Source organism: Borostomias antarcticus (genome assembly GCF_949987555.1).
Source record: "Borostomias antarcticus genome assembly, chromosome: 16".
Classification (NCBI taxonomy): domain Eukaryota; kingdom Metazoa; phylum Chordata; class Actinopteri; order Stomiiformes; family Stomiidae; genus Borostomias; species Borostomias antarcticus.
The window spans coordinates 6,575,872-6,594,923 of NC_140249.1; the positions used below are offsets into that span (position 1 = coordinate 6,575,872).

At 44.2% G+C, this 19,052-nt stretch overlaps 1 protein-coding gene across 1 annotated transcript in view; it reads left to right on the forward strand.

Moving 5' to 3' along the window:
- kcnk10b (potassium channel, subfamily K, member 10b) overlaps positions 1–17,974 on the forward strand; it is a gene marked incomplete at both ends in the record, with an annotated part of 28,695 nt that extends 10,721 nt beyond the window's left edge. The window contains 6 exons of the mRNA XM_084451061.1: positions 5,891–6,008; positions 8,154–8,314; positions 15,183–15,375; positions 16,293–16,435; positions 17,306–17,756; positions 17,871–17,974. Coding sequence (XP_084307187.1) covers positions 5,891–6,008; positions 8,154–8,314; positions 15,183–15,375; positions 16,293–16,435; positions 17,306–17,756; positions 17,871–17,974 — 1,170 coding nt within the window. The remainder of the gene's footprint in view (positions 1–5,890; positions 6,009–8,153; positions 8,315–15,182; positions 15,376–16,292; positions 16,436–17,305; positions 17,757–17,870) is intronic.
- Positions 17,975–19,052: the final 1,078 nt, after the last annotated feature.

Sequence of the window (19,052 nt, forward strand, 5' to 3'; positions counted from 1 at the left end):
TAAAACTAAACCAAAATTTGCTGTTAAAATTAACACTGCAGCCAAGGCTTCACCCATCTGAATGGAGCTTTCATAAGCCCGAGGTTTGCTGCACTTTTCCAGTACACTGGTTACATTTGATGTTAGCATCTTCAACACTAATGGTTCCACTGTGAATATCTGAGATTTTAAATTTTAGACTTCTGGACTCTTATCTTGAGTGCTGCTCCATCTCTCTCTTTTTCTCCCCACCTCCACGTTCTTTTATGTGGGGCATTAACTTACGTTTCTCCATTTTCCTGCATCTTGGTGAAATGGGGGCCACAATCAGAGGCACTGTTAGAAATCAATGTTGGTATTTCCTGAAAGAAGGTGTGGGGATGAGAACCTATATCACGGGGTGCCTTGGGGTGGGGGGGCACATAGTGAATCCATTATTCATGTCATGGCCCAGTAGTCACAGACCTTCCCCCTGGGGTGGGGGGCTTCATACAAATAAATGCAGGTCAAAGTGCTTTACAACAGAGAATGTACATGCATTATGTGCTTTACAAAAAATAGACATAAAATGAACAAAAACCAGCAAGAAAAATAAGATGGAAGATAAAACACAATAAAAGAAAAAGATAAGAAATCAAGTAAAATACAATAAAAAAAAATATTGTACTGGAGAGATATACCTTTTGTAAGTGCAGTAGCATGCAAGTGCAAAAGGAGCTAGTTCCCTGATAGTTTTGTGTTCCATAGCTTTGGGTCATAATTTACAAAGGCTGCACTCCAGGGCCATTTCTCAATTCCAAGTATGCGAAGTTCGGACTTGCGTCCTTGCTAGTCCAGACTTGGGATGTTCGCATCAGAGTATGAACTCCAGAGGATGGGAGGATGCAAGTTCAGTCATTCTGCAATTGGAACAGCAGCGTCCTTGTTGACGTCACCTTCTCGGCTTGTTTTGTGTGGACACCGGCAGCCGCCATTGCTAGGATTTTGAAAAGTGTTTTAAACTGTTTTAAAGTAAATATATTTACATTTTCATTGCTTTTCATGCGGATAATTACCACAATTGAAACCAATTATGTGGCCGTTTTATCCAAATAACGTCTGTTTCTACTAGTTTAGATATATTATTTAGATAGGTATTTTCAATGGTGTTGCCCTAACAACCGTTCTCTTGATGCAAAATGATTTCTAGGATATCTGGCTGTCTCAAGTCCACACAAGTCTGCTCCGATGCATCCTCGATAAAATGGGCGGAGCAAGAACACATCCTGGCATTTGATGTGGACTTGGGACTTGCATACTTTTGAATTGGAATAGTACTTGGGCTCCAACTGATGACGTTTCACAAGTTCACAAGGACGCAAGTACGGACAAGAACGCATATTGAGAAAGGGCCCAGATCTTCTTCCAACTGTTGCTCGGAACTTCTAGTAACCAGCAGTGGATGTTCGCAGTGTTCTTGAAGGCTTGTAGTTGACAAAGGAGTTAACAATGTAGCTTGGTCCTCGCCCATTAAGGGCTTTGTACTGTATATAAGGAGGAGGACCTTCAAATCAACTCTAAATGTTACTGGGAGCCAATGCAGAGCAGCTAAGACTGGACTAATGTGCTTTCTCCTCTCTGTGGTTAATAGTCAGGCTGCAGAGATTTGAATGAGCTGAAGTCTCTAAGTGTTTTTTGGGGCGAGGCCAGTGAAGAGTGCATTACAGTAATCGAGTCAACTTGAAATAAAAACATAAATCAATTTTTCTGCTTGTGTTTGATTTATGAATGATCGTAGAATCCAAGGGATGCTTATAGCCTACCCTATTGTCTTAGGAAAGGTCTATTGACATGTTACCGATTTGACCCAAATCAATTATCTGGAATATGTAGAGAGTGGGTCGTATGCCCACCTCCCTTGTTCTCTGTAAAGCGCATTGTGTTGCCTCTGGGTATGAAATGCGCTATACAAATAAAGCTTTGATTGATTGATTGATAATTATCAAACTGTGATATAACTCGGAACCCAAACACATTGATTATGACCTTTGTTGGAGTACTGTGCATTAATCACCACCGCGATCAAAGGACGGTCCATCTGAAAGATCCAACCATGTCTAAAACCACCAGCTGAAGAGAAGCAGTACTGGTGCTGCTTTGAGTAATGGACCGGGGGGAATGTAAAACAAGCGCTCCTTCAAGCTATGGGAGAGTTATCTGTTATTTGAATGTGGTCTATACCCCAGCCCTGAGCACTGCGTCAAGTCGGTTACTCAGCCTTATCTTCTTCTCTCTCTCACCCCCCTGTCCCCCCCCCCCCCCCCCCCCCCCCGAGCTCTCACACATCGGGAGAGACGTCGCCTTGAGCTGGTGACTCACTGTTGTCAAACTGTTTGGCAAACGTGGAGGCTGTGAGATGGCAGTTTTCTGAAGAGAGTGGGTGGGAGAGAGAGGGTGTGAGAGAGGGAGAGAGAGAGGGGCGAGAGAGAAGGGGAGAGGGGAGAGAGAGAAAGGAGAGGGATGGAGAGAGGAGAGAGAGGGGGGAGAGAGAATGAGAGAAAGAGTAGCATTTTTAAGAGGCGAAAGAGAGAGGAGAGAGAAAAAGAGGGAGGGAGAGTGTGTGTGTGTGCGTGCGTGTGTGTGTTTGACTGTATTAGAGTAATTGCTGCCCACCCACAGTATCCCCACCAGGATGTAGGAGCTAATTGGCTGAGCCCTGCAGGGCTGGTGTGACTCATACGGTGGCACCATGTGAGATCATGTTGTCAGACACGCCAATCAAGACCTGTTGTTTGTTGTTGAAACACTTAGCTCTGAAATAACGTATAAATAAGGCTATGACTGGCAAACCTGTTACAGCGCCATGCTACAGTGCACACAAATACACACAAGAACACTGTTGCACTCTTTCTCTGTCCCTCTTTCTCTCTCTCTCACACACACACACACACACACACACACACACACACACACACACACACACACAGTCACGTACAGTATGAACACACACATGCACACACAAACACTCATTGCTGTGACCTTGACGTTTCGGACTACCTTGTGGGGGTTGTGGTCAACGGTCAATTTGAATTTGCAAAACATTATTAGATTATTAGATTATTGAGTCCATGATCTTTAAATCCAGGTCAAACATTACATTACATTACAGTCATTTAGCAGACGCTTTTATCCAAAGCGACTAACAATAATTGCATTTAACGTAGAAAGAGCCAATGTACTACTACTTGCCAGAACTCACAAGTGCATCTTCTCTCTAAAACTAGTGACTAAGAGCATAAAACGACCGAAAAAGAGACAAACGATTGTCTGATAGCCTACAATCAGGTATTCCAGCCTTTGCAAAGTGGTTACGTTTCTTAGCAGGGCACACAGCTGCGGTAATCGGTAACACCTTTTTGTCAGGCCGTTCATTCCCGTCACAAGGCCTCATGTACAGGATATCTCGAAGCCGTCACGCTGATTTAAGATTGGATGTTCAGCATTGAAGGTGTGCTCTTATTATTGAATGGGTTCATGGTTCCCATTCCCTCTTCAGAGACTGACAGAACAGATTACTTTTAGTTCTGAGGATCTCATTCTCTGAGGAGAGAGATGAAGCCGGACGTATCATGTACTAGTGCGTCATCAGGTGGAGTACCTGTCCATGATGGACCGACCCCTATTCAATGATGACACAAGACCATAATAATGCACCCTTGAGGAGATGGAAGTCATTCACTCAGTGTATGGTTCAACACAGGTCAAGAATTAATTTAGTAAAAGGCCTTCTCTGAGGTAATGTAGTTATGGTCAATGTCTGGAACGAACAGAGGACCTAAAGAAGCCTTTGAAACCATATACAATATACAGTAGCGTTCACAAAGCTCAGGTATGAGTCTAAGGGTGCGCTTGAGGGGAATGATAATTTCTAAGAGTGCTGCCTACTAATGTGAGGCGTGATCTCCATCAGGAACCCATATCCCCTCCAGCTTCCCCCGTTCCATCATCTGAGTTCAGTTTCTCTCACTCATCACGGTACTAAAGTGTTTCAGGGAAATGCTTTCATGTAGAGGTTATGTTCCATATGTACCAGTCCTTATTAAAAAGTGTGACCTTGGTTCATTCAAGAGCCTGGGGTGAGCTGTTCAGGGTTCTGTCTAAGTCTACCGGGGCTGGGCTTGTCTGGGTTTTCTGGGGCTGGGTTAGTCTAGGTCTACTGGGACTGGGCTAGTCTGGGGTTGGGCTCGTGTGGGTCCAATGGGGTTGGGCTAGTCTGTGTCTGGGCTAGTCTGGTTTTGCTGTGGCTGGGCTAGTCTGGGGCTAGGCTAGTCTGGGGCTAGGCTAGTTCTGGTTTTCTGGGGCTGGGCTGAATCCCCATGCATAGAATGCCACAGATAATGCTGATGCAATTAATTAATTTTACTTCACAATTCTCACTTCAAATGCCTTTGTGTTTTCCTGTATGTCGGCAAAACAACAATTTGTTCCTCAAGGAATTGCTTTGGGATATCCATTTTGATTAAAAAAAAGAAGAAAAATCAAGTAAAAAAAAGTATTGTATTATGAGAAAAAACATACACGTTGTAATATGGGATTGGAGTGAACTATATATCTTTATTGGTTTCTGGTGACTGTCTCTGTGGAGGTGACTGTATCTGTGGAGATCGCTCAGAAGAGCAGGAGGAGGAGGAAGACTGAAGTAAAGCATGATGCTAAATAAAGAAAATAACACTAATGCACAATAAAAACACTGAACAATGATCATAATATTTTTGAGCTCAGATATAGTGTGTGTGTGTGTGTAGTGTGTGTGTGTGTATCAATCAATCAATCAATCAATCAATCAAAGCTTTATTTGTATAGCGCATTTCATACCCAGAGGCAACACAATGCGCTTTACAGAGAACAAGGGAGGTGGGCATACGACCCACCTCTACATATTCCAGAGGGAAGCAAAAAAACAGTAATCACCCAGGTGCCAGATAAGTGAGCTGTAAAAATTCTTCCCTGACCCCTCTCAAACAAGGCGATCGAGCAAGCTCCTGGAGTATGTTTGTCTACCGGCTAAGAACATTTATAAAGCAATACATTACATTAAATTACATTTCAGAGTAAGAGAGGCTAAAAAAGCATCATAGGAGAGACATGGCAAATACTGGTGTGTGTTTGCTATGGCCCAGGCCTAAAGTCGGAAGTGGGCTGGTGTATATCTGTGTGTACGTTTGTGTGTGTTAACTAAATGCTACAACATCCACAGCAGACACAGGGGTAGTGTGTGTGTGTGTGTGTGTGTGTGTGTAATGTACATAAGTCTGCCCAGCTGTCTTTCATCTCTCTCTTTTGTGATTATATGCAGGAAAGTTAGTCCTATTAGTAGATTCAAAAGGTCGCACTCAGCACAGCTTTCCTGAGAAAGGTCACCTGACAGGAAGTGGGTCCCCCTGCTGTATCCTGGGGTATGTGAGGGGATACCTGACGGTGGCTGACCCCGCCTTGCTGTTGTGCTGATTTTCACACTTGCACTGCCTTCACACACACACACACACACACACACACACACACACACACACACACACACACACACACACACACACACACACACACACACACACACACACAGGAAAACACTGCTCACTCCATCCTGTTATCCCTCACTTATGTCTCCCTCCCTCCAGCTCACCCTGCCCTCCTCCTCTCCTCCCTCGTCTCCCTCTCTCTCTGGCGTGGCGTGATTCTCTGTACTGCAGTCCAGTTTGTTGTGAGAGCGATGTATTGATTATGCCATGTTCTGAAGGACTTCCTGTTTTAATGATAGGTTCAGGACTATGTTGTTGCTATTACATGCTGATTGGGTCAACAACATACTGACTTGCTACTCTATGTCCCTGTCATTAAACAGCACCATGCTCTGTCCTCTGCTCTCTCCTTCCAGCACGCCATAGACGCTGCCAGTGCGGGCGTGAGTCCGCTAGGAAACGCCTCCAACAACTCCTCCCACTGGGACCTTGGTAGTGCCTTCTGGTTCGCCGGCACCGTCATCACAACCATCGGTAAGCAGCACCCACTCGCCAACCGGCTCGATCTGAATAGATGGATATTTCTTTATATTGTCTTCAGCAGTCGTGATCAAAGGCCCTCGGATAAAAATGTTTGATAAAGTCATGGGAAACATAGCTTATCATTAATGTAGACATCCTGTAATATACTGTAGTACACTGCACCCTCTGGTTTGGGCTATACCCAGAGGTGTCATGGTAACGATATCCCGTCCCGATCACCCATCCGTCCCAGGTCTCTCTCTTGTGATATTGTTGATGAAATTGTTGTATATATTGTATTATGGTTGTTACTCTGTATTGTATGTGTATTATGTAAATGTGCGATCCTCTGCATATGCGCACAGGTAGCCTAACCTTCACCTGTCTGACGTAGGCTATTGATTATTGATGACAGTATATATAGAGGTCAGTTCCGCGAGAGCGGTTTTAAACGCTGAAGAAGGCTTTTACGCACGTCCGTTGACTGACTGCTGCTATGCAATAAAGCTACAAAAATGATTGACCGGAGTGTGGATTATTCTTTTTCTACTCCATTGTTCCTCTACCTTTTCTTATTAGGGGCCAAGCAGCGAAGCTGCGTAGGCCACCATTGTGTTTGTACCTTGTCTTATTATCATTATTCAGCAACTTCTTCTTCTGCCATGGGAGTCTAGAACCATAGAACCATATGGTCGAAAGTTGTGCAATTTGGCACACTGATTCTTGACAGTCCCCTGAGTCTTGTCATCAAGTCTCATGTCGTCATCTCACACACTCTAGCACCACCAACGTGTCAGAGCTGGAGGTACGTTTATGCATGCAACTTTTGAGGTATCGAAACCTAATTTGGCACAGTCATCAAGGACATGCCCCTGTCCCCTGTCAGCAAGTCTCATCTCGACACCTCAAACGCTCTAGCACCACCAACGTGTCAGAGTTGGAGGTGCGTTCATGCTTAACCGTATGCCTGATTTTCAAAATTCAAGTGCCATTGGATTCCTTGGATCAAGCTGAGTTCAAGACAACCTATGAGCTAATGTCCGCCATATTGGATTTTCTGCCATGTTGGATTTTGTGAAAAACACTTTAAATGTATCTCCTCCTCTGACCTTTCACCAATCTACACGAAACTCGGTAGGCACAATCTATAGACCAATATTTGCAAAATTCTTACAGGGACTTTTGATCTTCGAAAGCGTTTGCCGGTCACAGCCAATTGAAATTGGCGGTTAAGCCGCAAAACAGGAAGTGCGGTCATATCTCAATAACGTTTTGATGTATCAAAACCACATTAGGCACACTCATCGGGGACCCTGTCACCAAGTCTATGTGGACACCTCGAACTCTCTAGCGCCACCAACCTGTCAAATTTGGAAGTGCGTTTTTATTCTGTACTGTACGCCCGATTTTCAAAACTGCGGTAGGGATTCGAATGCGGCTATGGCGTGTTTCACTTGTTGCCTTTGATGCGCTGGTCGCGCTTCCTGCTTGGCCCCCACATTGCTGCTTGCAGCTATATCATGTGGAGTTTTTGTTTTTTTGAAAGTGTGAAAGCTAGGCCGAGGGAACATAGAGGGAAGAAACATTCACATTCATTGTAACATACTGCAGATTTTGGAATGATACAAAGCTGATTGCTAATCGGGGAAGTGCTCCTTTAAGTATGGGAAATAGCTATAAAATAGATGGAAACAAAACAGATGCACATGTGCGTCATTGACACGATGTACTTTTTGCTAATGTGTCTGTTTAAATCTCTTAGCAAGATCTCCCAGTATGTAATTTACAAAGAATTATAGTTTTGAAACAGAGAGCGGCAAGAGGGTGTCTATTCATCTGAAACGTTTTTTTATTAGTTTACACTTTACTCACTAGGAAGACACGCACACACACACACACGCACACAGACACAAACCAAAGCTATCTACCCTGCTATGTTCATCTCTGTGTGTGTCTCTCTCACTCTCCCTCTCTCCCTCACTCACTGCAGGACCTCAATTAATGTCATGTTCTCTTAGAGCAACCTAATTATTTCTCTCTTGTTTACCTCCAACCGCAGGAGCACTGATATGTTACGTAAGAACTTAATACATTGTATGTGTTACATAAAATAAAGACCTGACCATCTCTTCCTCACTCCTCCTCTTCCTCACTCAGGTTATGGTAATATAGCCCCCAGCACAGAGGGCGGGAAGATCTTCTGCATCCTGTACGCCATATTTGGTATCCCTCTATTTGGCTTCCTACTGGCTGGGATTGGAGATCAGCTGGGAAACATCTTCGTCAAGACCATCTGGAGATTGGAGAATATAATTAGGGTAAGCCTGCACCCATGGCATCATCCACGCTGTCCGTGTGTGATGTACATGGGATTGAAATACATTTGAACATAATAGTTTTCAGTAGTAAAACATCCCTTGATTTGGCATTTTAAGTGATATTTGGCTTTTTGGTGACACATTTGGTCAGATGGTTATGAACCTTAGGAGGAGCCTCTTATGAAGAGAGAAGATTGTCCTCACCCCTGCTGTTCTTCATAGTGTGTTATCTCAAATTCATTACAAGTCCATTCACTGTAACGAGCCAGCTGTCTTTGACAGCCTCCTCTCCAGTCACGCTAGGTTATCCAGATATTATCCAGGTCCCCTCAATCCATGCACCCTAGGCTGTTGTTATCCAGGTATTATCCAGGCTAGATAATAATCTTGGCTGTTAGAGGCTCCTTGCAGTGAGATGTAGAGAGAGGAGAGAACCGAACAGACTGATTGAGATTCTGTGAGCCAGGGAGAAGGGAGAGAAGATGTTGGCCGGAGATGAGCTCTGAGTTTAAGACAGACGGAAGGAGTCAGACCAACTTGCTGGATGTGTTGAAGTTGGTTGACATTTTTCCTCTTTGTCGTCCGGTGACCGGAGGCTAAGGAGTATTATTGACACAACGGGTTGTTTTGGCAAAACACTTCCTCTAATCCAGCTCAGGATACTTTTGAATTCTGTGAATCACAGTACCAGAGCTAACTAGAAAATTGCATTTCTTGCAGAAAATGCGTGTGAATGCTGAGCAGCTGAACGGAATAGCAAAAGCATTGCTGAAAATGCATGAATGTGAAAAATCTGAAATGTCAAATGCATTACACCTGAACAGCTGAAAATCCTGGAAGCCGAAAAGCCTGGAAGCTGAAAATCCTGGAAGCTGAAAATCCTGGAAGCTGAAATGTGAAACTGGCAGAATTGGAAGCTGAACTGCATTGTCTAAAGAAGCTAAAAACTTAAATACATTGCTACAAAAGCTGGAAGATAAACAGTAATACTGTCAAAGCTGTAAACGAATTCTGTCAAAGCTGAAACATGGAATCAATGATGGAATGTATTGCTAAAAAGCTTGTAAGCTGGAAAACCTGGAAGCTTAGCTGAAATGTGAAACTGGCAGAATTGAAACTGCATTACCTAAAAAATTTGAATTTTGAATTTAAAGAAGCTATGAAATGAAATACATTGTTACAATAGCTGAAAGATAAAATGTAATACTGTCAAAGCTGAAATATAGAATAACTCCTGGAATGTATAGTTAAAAAGCTTGGAAGCTGAAAAAACCTGGAAGCTTAGCTGAAATGTGAAACTGCAAGAATAGGAAGCTGAACTGCATTACCAAAATAAGCTAAAGCTGGAAGATAAGGTTTAATTCTATCAAAGCTGAAAGATGGAAAATAATGGAATGTATAGCTGAAATAATAGAAGCTTGGCTGAAATGTGAAACTGGCAAAATTGATTACCTAAAGAGGCCAAGAACTTAAATACATTGCAACAGAAGCTGGAAGATAAACTGTAATACTGTCAAAGCTGAAATATGGAATAAATGATGGAATGTATTGCTAAACAGCTTGGAAACTGAAAAACCTTGAAGATTAGCTGAAATGTAAAACTGGCAGAATAGGAAGATGAATTGCATTACCTAAAGAATCCAAGAACTTTAATAATTTTAAACCTTTCAGCCTGAGTAGTTAAAGCTTTGAACTGAGCCTGTAGCTTGAAAGATGAGCAAGTTGTTTAAATGCTGCTTATTGACCCTAAGAGAGTATATGAAATAGAATGTCAAAGGAATGATCCTTTAAGCAATGAGACCTCTCCTGGTCACCGACTTGCACCCAACGGTGAAGACGCTGTGTCTCTAGCCCGCTCGGGCTGAGTTGTGGGGTCTGTGGCGTGGATAGTAGCGTGGTGGCGAGACTCCGCCTCCTTGGGTCACAACCCTTCGGGGACATTACAGTGACCTCTTGGCAATCTCCATGAACGAACCCGTGAAGACCATGTGTCTCTAGCCCACTCAAGGGCTGAGTTGTGGTGTCCGTGGCGTGGTCAGTGGCGTGGTGGCGAGACTCCGCCCCCTTGGGTCAGAGCCAGTCCCGGACAGTATAGGCAGCGCCGGGCTACCCACCTGCCTTCACCAGTGAAGACCGTGTGTCTCTAGCCCACTCGTGGTCTGAGTTGTGGGGAATGAACAAATGTAAACATAGTACTCAACAGAATAGGTAATAGAATCAGAATCAGAATCAGAATACACTTTATTGTCTCACAATGTGAGAAATTTGTCTTGGGCACACACATGCTGTAGGAGACAGTCAACACACAGTTGTTAGTGAGGAGCCACATAGCACTAACAAATAACAATAAATAACAATAAATATGCGATAAAAACAATAAACACAAACACATCATAGAGCAGAAGATGCATATCACTTGAAGTCCCAGTCTCAGCCTGGGGCCTCATATATCAAAGAGCGTGTAAATTCACGTGTAAAAGAGGGCGTACGACGAAAACGAGAAAAGGGCGGACTGCCGCGTACGACGAGAATATTTACACGCTTTTCGGATCTGTCAAACATGGCGTACACGCTGCTGCGCCGATTCTCAATGAAAAATCCGACGGTGTCGTAGAAGACAGCGGACGTGCACGCGCCTCGTGTTCCGCCCTCTCCACGCCCAAATTCAACCATATATGGTCAAAACTATGACAGCGCACAACGTGGATACCCGGAAGGAACCGACATATGTAGCGTGGAGCAAGGGCAAGACAATTACGTTTATGGAAAAACGCGGAAAGAAGATAAACTTTTCGGAGACGGAGGTGCATGTGCTTGTTGGTGAGGTCCACGCGAGGAAACAAATCATCTTCGGAAGGTAAGCTATTTGTACTAGCCTACATTTGTCTGATTGCTCCTACAGTTTAGGTAGCCTATTGTACGTTTCGTGCATCCTGTATTTGGCGTAGGCTACACGGACATTCTGTATTATGTGGCTGTGAGGAAAGCAAACATTCTGCGGTAGGCTATGATTGATTTAGGACCAAAAACAGGGAACGATAACGCAGATGACCACTTCATAATGTTAGACCACATTAAACATTTTCCCCTCTGGGAAATTAAGACTCTCATCTAAATCACCTGGTAAATCACAGCATTTATTTGACTGCCAACAGAAAAACATATCAAATGAATATGGCGGCACAATGAAATGTTTAATGCAGAATCAAGTTCACAGACAAACTCAAAGAAAATGACTGAAATTGTTTCTCCAGACTCTGACGTGGGGTGGGACTCAGAGGAGGGGGAGTCTGCAGTGGTCCTTGACCTGACGGTCGTGCCCCCGCCAGTTGTAGCCTCCACCTCCAGCGCCACGACCTCCAGTGCCTCCACCTCCAGCGTGCCGGCCTCCACCTCCAGTGCCATCTCCACCTCCAGCGCCTCCGTCTCCACCGCCCACGCCTCCACCTCCAGCGCCACGACCTCCAGTGCCTCCACCTCCAGTGCTCCGGCCTCCACCTCCAGTGCCATCTCCAGCGCCTCCGTCTCCACCGCCCACGCCTCCACCTCCGGCTGCCAGCGTCCCTGCCTCAAGGGTCCCTGAGGGCTGGCCTTCCTCTCAGACACTGTGCTGGAGGCTCATGACCCTAGAGGCCCAGAGGGACATGGCAGAAGGGATTGGGGCAGTTGTGCAGCAGTTGGTGGAGGTCACCACATTACACCACCAGAGCCAACAGGACATCCTCATTGCACTTCATTCCCTCACACATGCTGTCACGGACCTCACACAGTCACTCACTACCACACTCACAGACCTCACACATTCACTCACAAATGCACTCACACACCTCACACAGTCACCCACCAACAGACAATAAAATGGTAACAATGTGGACCTTACTTGTTTGTGTCTTCATAGCTGGCGCATGACCTCAGTGCGGGCCCTTTGGCCCCGCTGGTAACCCTCATGACGGGGAGGGGGCTGCGGGCTTGGGTCCTCATTTTGTGGTGGGGTCTTGACTGGTTCTCATTCTTATCAGCTTTGAATATATATCTTGGCAAACATAACACGGGATGATGTACAAGGAGGGGACAGATACCTAGTGAAAGTACTATTGGTTGCTAGTAAAAAGACAATAATGAGCGTTTGGTAAAAGGTGGAACCCCCAACCAAGGAGCAGTGGCTGGGTGTTGTGGAGGAGATTTATGTTAGGGAGAAGTTCACGCATGCATTGAGGATGCAGGAAGGAAAGTTTGAAGGGAGATGGGAAAAATGGATGGATTATAGAAGGAAGTGTGATGATACCACTAATATTGAAATTGTAATATTTGAGTAAGAGAAAAAAGCTGCATGGATGGAAGTACGTTTTTATGTTTTATTGTATTGTCGTTGTATGGATGGAAAATGCTAATAAAGATTAAAGTGAAAAAGAAAAAGAATATGTATCTTGGCTATGCACACACCAACAAGCCAGCCGTCACGCGCAGCGCCTGCCTCCAGTCTAGCCCCTACCCTGCTGTGCGCCAGGATAAATGAGTCATGCGTGGAGCCAGGCCACCGTGCCACTACACTTGTGATGAGCATGTCGGCGTCACATATGATTTGGGTATTTATAGTGTGCACATTTTTGCGATTCACATAGACGTATTCATTCACTGATGGTGCCCTTATCAATATGTGGGTGCAGTCGCCATCGCCGTCACCTCTTTGGAGTTCTATCTCGGCCAGTAGGCCGAGTAGCGCCGAATTCATTTAGGCTCGCATTACGCACAGGAGGACTATCATTTATATGCTTACCAAACAGCAAACAGGTCCACATGATCACATATTAATGACAATCTAATTGGTCAATTATTGCCGTTTGATGGAGTGCCTGCATTAGGTGTGCGCATAGGTTAAGTTTGGGGAACAAATCCATATCGGACCATTAATGAGCCGGTTAGAGGATACGATCTTGCATTGCGATATATGTTTGTGCTGAATTGGGCTATTAGCTTACATGATTGTGCGTTCATAAACTCTCGCTCTTCTTCTCTCCATCAAACAGTGTAATTCACAGACGCACCACCTGCGTCGCCAGTTCCCCCTGTGTTCAAAAAGGGTGTAAAAACCCGTCTAAATCGGTACGACAAGTTGAGAGGTGTCCTACAAAAGCGCGTAGAAAGGCGACTAAATATCCGCCCTTTTTGCTTGATAGATCGCGCTGTGGGGGGGGAAGAGGGCGTACGCCTGAAATCGCGGAAAAGACAGTGTAAAAGAAGGCGTACCTCAATGATATATGAGGCCCCTGCTCGTTATTTATCACTGTTGAGGATTTTTATTGAGACAGGGATAAACAACTTCTGAAACCGGTTTAACCTGCACCAGGGGACTCTAAACCTCCTCCCAGAGGGTAGGAGCTCATACTCCTCATGCACCGGGGGACTCTAGACCTCCTCCCAGAGGGCAGGAGCTCATACTCCTCATGCATGGTAAGTGAAGTTTCGATTTTGAAGTTTTGATGTTTATCTGACAATTGTAAATATGAGCGCCTCTCCTAAGTAGGCCGACACCAATTTATTTTGACGGCAAAGTGAATGGACCAGCAAAGGACTGTTGTCTGGCATGAGCGAGTGGAATGCGACAACGGGACTGAGAAAGGCTACATTTCAACAAGACATTCCAGTGAAACCAGGTAGTCAAAATAACTTACCTGATATAAAATGAGCACCGCAAACGCGGGCATTTTTGATGATGTCGTCAGTCCAGTCTGTACGCTTAATAATGCGGATTTCGTCTGTCTTCCTCTGCTACTGTATAGGCTGTAAAAGGGTCTATAATTAACAAATATGACCCACGCTCATTACATAACTTCTATAGCATCCAGTGACAAAATATGTCATGGTACCTTGGTATGTCCACACCAAGGATTGAACTCACAACCTTCGCAGTGATAGATAGCACACTATCCACTCAGCCACCGCTGACCTGGGAAATCTGTGAAGTCTTTTTCTTTTGATGTTCTGGGACCACTGCCTCTTGTGGTAGCAACATAGAACTGCAGGTCAACAACGCCAACAGGGACGAAGGAAGGGAGGAAGGGAGCGACAAAAAGGATTCCCTCTTCTTGGTGTGTTGGCTTACAGCCAACACACAAAAACAGGCTGCCATACTCCAAAAACTGAACATTCCACACATCCACTTCAATGTTAAAAAAGGTCCAAAACAAACTTAAATTACATAAAAACTATAAGGAATTTTAAAAAATATGAGTAAGAATTTTACTCCTGAACATTTAAAAGTTTGAATGAGGTTTCTAGCCCAAAAAATGTAGGAGGAGATAGGTTTCATAGCTGAAGAGGATTTCAAGGCCCGCCCATAGACTTCCATTGTAAATTATTTTTGGAAAAAAGCTGAATATTTTGAAAAGTATGAAAGTTAGTAAAAATCTGAAAGGTATCCCATAATGACCTTAAAGAGCTGAACATTTTGATAGTTGAATGGTTCCTGTAGCTCAAAGTATGAAGGAGTTGAAGGCTGAAGAAGGTTTCAAAACTCCCCCATTGACATCCATTCAAAAAAAGTGTTGGAAAAAGCTGAATAATTTAAAAAGTATAAAAGGTATAAGAACTTTGAAAGGATTCCGATAATGTCCTTAACAAGTTTAACATTTTGATACGTGAATGGTTTAAGTAGCTCAAAGTATGAAGGAGCTACAGAGAGCCGAAAAACATACGGAAGAAGAAGTAAGAATAAACTATAAAGAACTGGATAACAATAGTGTGAATGCTCTAAAGCATTCACACTAAACAACTCTTAACAGCTTGTCCTAAGCTCGAGTGGTTGGTTGATTGTTTACTCGTCCCTCTCATTACGAAACATGTTTTGTTTGCTTGTTTGTTCCTGCAGCAAAAACCAAAAACGTTCGGCATGGACAAGATCCGGGTGACCTCCACCATCCTCTTCATCCTGGCCGGCTGCATCCTCTTCGTCACCATCCCAGCGGTCATCTTCAAACACATCGAAGGCTGGACCACGCTAGATGCCATCTACTTTGTGGTCATCACTCTCACCACCGTGGGAATAGGTGACTATGTGGCAGGTAGGACCATCATAGCATGGCTATTCTACGCCACTTATATTTTACCGGTCACTAACAATACGCAATTCACTTGCGTTTCATAAAAAATGTCTCATACTGTATCTAACTATAATGCCACACATCTCTGTATGTATGTATGTCTTTCTGTCTGTCTGTCTGTGGCATAATTATTTTGAGAACCTGGCGATGTATGAAGTTGATATGCAGCAGGTATATTGCTCAGGACAGGAGGAAGTGCAGGGTACTGTGTGAAGTTGTTTGGATGAGCAGTTCTCGAATTGAGAGTGCTGTGCCAGTAAAGAGTAGTTAGGGTCAGGGTGCGGCAGGATACGCTTGGGTCCAGTGTCATGGTCAACCCCATTAACCTAGGTGTGGCTCACAATGCTACCAGGAGCTACAGATAGCCTTCCATTAGCATTTTATCTTACTGTAGGAATAAAAAAAAATCTAAATACCTAATGAACAGAATATGTTTGATATACATTAAAACCGAATATTGTAGTTGTTACAGGATATTTGTCCACTGGATAACAAAATGGGCGTAGGTTTACAGGGAAGATGGAAGATATACGGCACGCTAACCTCACAAGTCTCGAATTCCATATTCCTATTGTCATTGACACTGCAAACTGTCACTTTCTGCCCAAAAAATCTTTATAGAGTTTATTTGCTCAAAAGACTATTAAAGAAGAGGAGTTGTTTCAAGTAGCCTATTATTACAGTAAATACATTTTATTTTGTATATTTAAGAAAAATATAATAATCCGGCAGGCACTGCACTAATCTCCATTAACTTTAATATCAGCATAATGTTTAATTCAGTTTCTCCACTCATCAAGCCTATGAAATCTCCCACAGGTATGTTGCTCTATGACAGCGTGTCATTGACAATCATGTGACTAAACCGTCCCCTCCAGGCGGTGATCGGAAGATCGAGTACAATGTGTGGTACAAGCCGCTCGTGTGGTTCTGGATCCTGGTGGGACTGGCGTACTTTGCGGCGGTTCTGAGCATGATCGGGGACTGGCTCAGAGTGCTGTCCAAAAAGACCAAAGAGGAGGTGGGTTCATTCGATTAATGCTCATCATTACCTTATCATTATATTAGCATTACCTTATCATTACATTATCACCGCATCATTACATTATCATTACCTTATGATTATATTAACATTACATTATCATTACCTTATCCTTGCATTATCATTACATTATCATTACTTAATCTTTGCATTATCATAACATTATCAGCATATTATCATTGCCATATCACTACATAATCACTCACCTTTCATTGCCTTATTGCTACATTATCATTCCCATACCATTACATTATTACTTTATCATTACCTTATATTTGCATTGTTACATTATCATTACCATATAACTTAATTATTATTACCTTATTATTACCCTACCACTACATTATCATTACCAAATCATTACATTATCATTACTTTATCATTACCTTAGTCTTGCATTATCACTACATTATCATTACCTTTCATTATGATTAGCTTATCCCTACCGTCTCCCACCTCTATCTATTCCGTTCTCTCCCCCTCTCACTCTCTCATGGTATATCTCACCCCCTCTCTCTCCTGTGGTATATCTCACCCCCACTCTCTCCTGTGGTGTATCTCACCCCCTCTCTCTCCTGTGGTATATCTCACCCCCTCTCTCTCCTTTGGTTTATCTCACCCCCTCTCTCTCCTGTGGTATATCTCACCCCCTCTCTCTCCTGTGGTGTATCTCACCCCCTCTCTCTCCTGTGGTGTATCTCCCCCCCTCTCTCTCCTGTGGTATATCTCACCCCCTCTCTCTCCTGTGGTGTATCTCACCCCCTCTCTCTCCTGTGGTATATCTCACCCCCACTCTCTCCTGGGGTATATCTCACCCTCTGTGGTGTTGGTGTCCGTTGTTGTTCACAGGTGGTGGAGATCAAGGCTCACGCGGCAGAGTGGAAGGCCAACGTGAGTGCGGAGTTACGTGAGACCGGGCGCCGCTTCAGTGAGGAGGTCCACGACAAGCTGCAGCGCACGTCCATCATCCGCAGAATGGAGCGCCGTCATCTGGGGCTGGACCAGCGCGCCCACTCCCTGGACATGCTCTCGGCCGAGAAGAGGGCCGTCCTCGCCAGCCTGGACACGACGGGCCACTTCAAGACGACCTCTCAGGAGAGCATCAACACCAAGCTCAACAACCTGCGTCTGCGCGGCGCCACGGAGCCCTACGGAGGGAAGCAGCAGCAGGCGTCGCCGTCGTCCTCTGACGACAACATCGTAAACCTCAGATTCGATTCGCTCACCAAGCTGGGCATGTGCCACCGGCACCGCGACTTCCGTAATATTCCGAATATTCCGGAATACGTGCGGCAGGCATGTGGGGGTGGGGCCCTGGGGGAGCGGAGAAGGGAGGAGGGGGAGGGAGAGGTATACGAGGAGGAGGAGAAGAAAGAAGCCAACATCAGCTTGACCAATCTGCCTGAATCTGTAGCAGAGCACACCAAACTAAAGGGCTTTGTGCCGGCGCAGGTCCAGGAGAGGGAGAATGATAAAATGCTTGAAGGCAGAGAGCTCCAGTCCCAGACGAGCCCATAGAAGTGAGCAGACAGAGAGAAAGAAAGAAAGACAGAGGGAAAGATTGGGTATACGGAAGACGATTAAGAAAGGTTATTTTTCTCGAAATGTGTAATGTGCCTTTTTCTGTTTTCTATCCGTAAACTTGGGTGTGCTGTGAAGGATACGTTATCAGTAGGGGTGTGACAATTCACTAATCTCACAATACAACATGATACATGATATTGGGTTCACATAATCGATACAATATGATATTATAACAATATTTTTAACAAAACCAAAAATAATGAATATATGACTGGAAAAATAGTACCGTATTTTATTCGAAAAACACAAAATACAAAACAATGCTGTTATTTGCCCTATAGTTACCCATGCCCCAACGACAGCGCAGGGTGAGCAGTAATGTTTTCGGTGGCGTTTGTATGTCCGTATATCCATCTGGACGTACATACATCTGTTAACAAGATTACACAAAAACTACTGGACCGATTTTCATGAAACTCCTAGAGCGAATGCAATTTTGGAACAGATACAAATTATGGGGTTGGTTCATGAGCAGCCCAAACAGCCAGCCATTCACCACCATTCATTTTTTGGACCACAATTACGCAAAAACTATTTTCGATTTTCATGGAACTCAGTGGAGGGTATAGCATGGGTCAACTTAGAAACCATTAAATACGGAGTTACGGGATAAGCAGATCCGAATGATGGGGCGTGTCCATGTCTGTTTCTTGGTTTGTCCATGACCAGCTGTTTCTTGGTTTGTTTGTTTGTTAGCAGGATTACTCAAACTACCAGACCAATATTCATGAACCTTGGTGGAGGGGTGTAGCGTGGACCAATTTAGAGCTCATTCAATTCTGGAGAGGAGGATCCGAATCATGGGGCGAGTCCACATGCCACCCAAATATGGTCGGCCATTCACCTCCATTCATTTTTTAGACCACGTTTATGCTGAAACAACAGTACCAGCCACATTTTCATCGAAGCACAGGTGCAGAATTTAGCATTATAAGCCATGTTAAGAGGTTATTTACGATTAAATACAACGGCCGATATAACATTTTCGTCATGTCCATTGATGATTCTATCT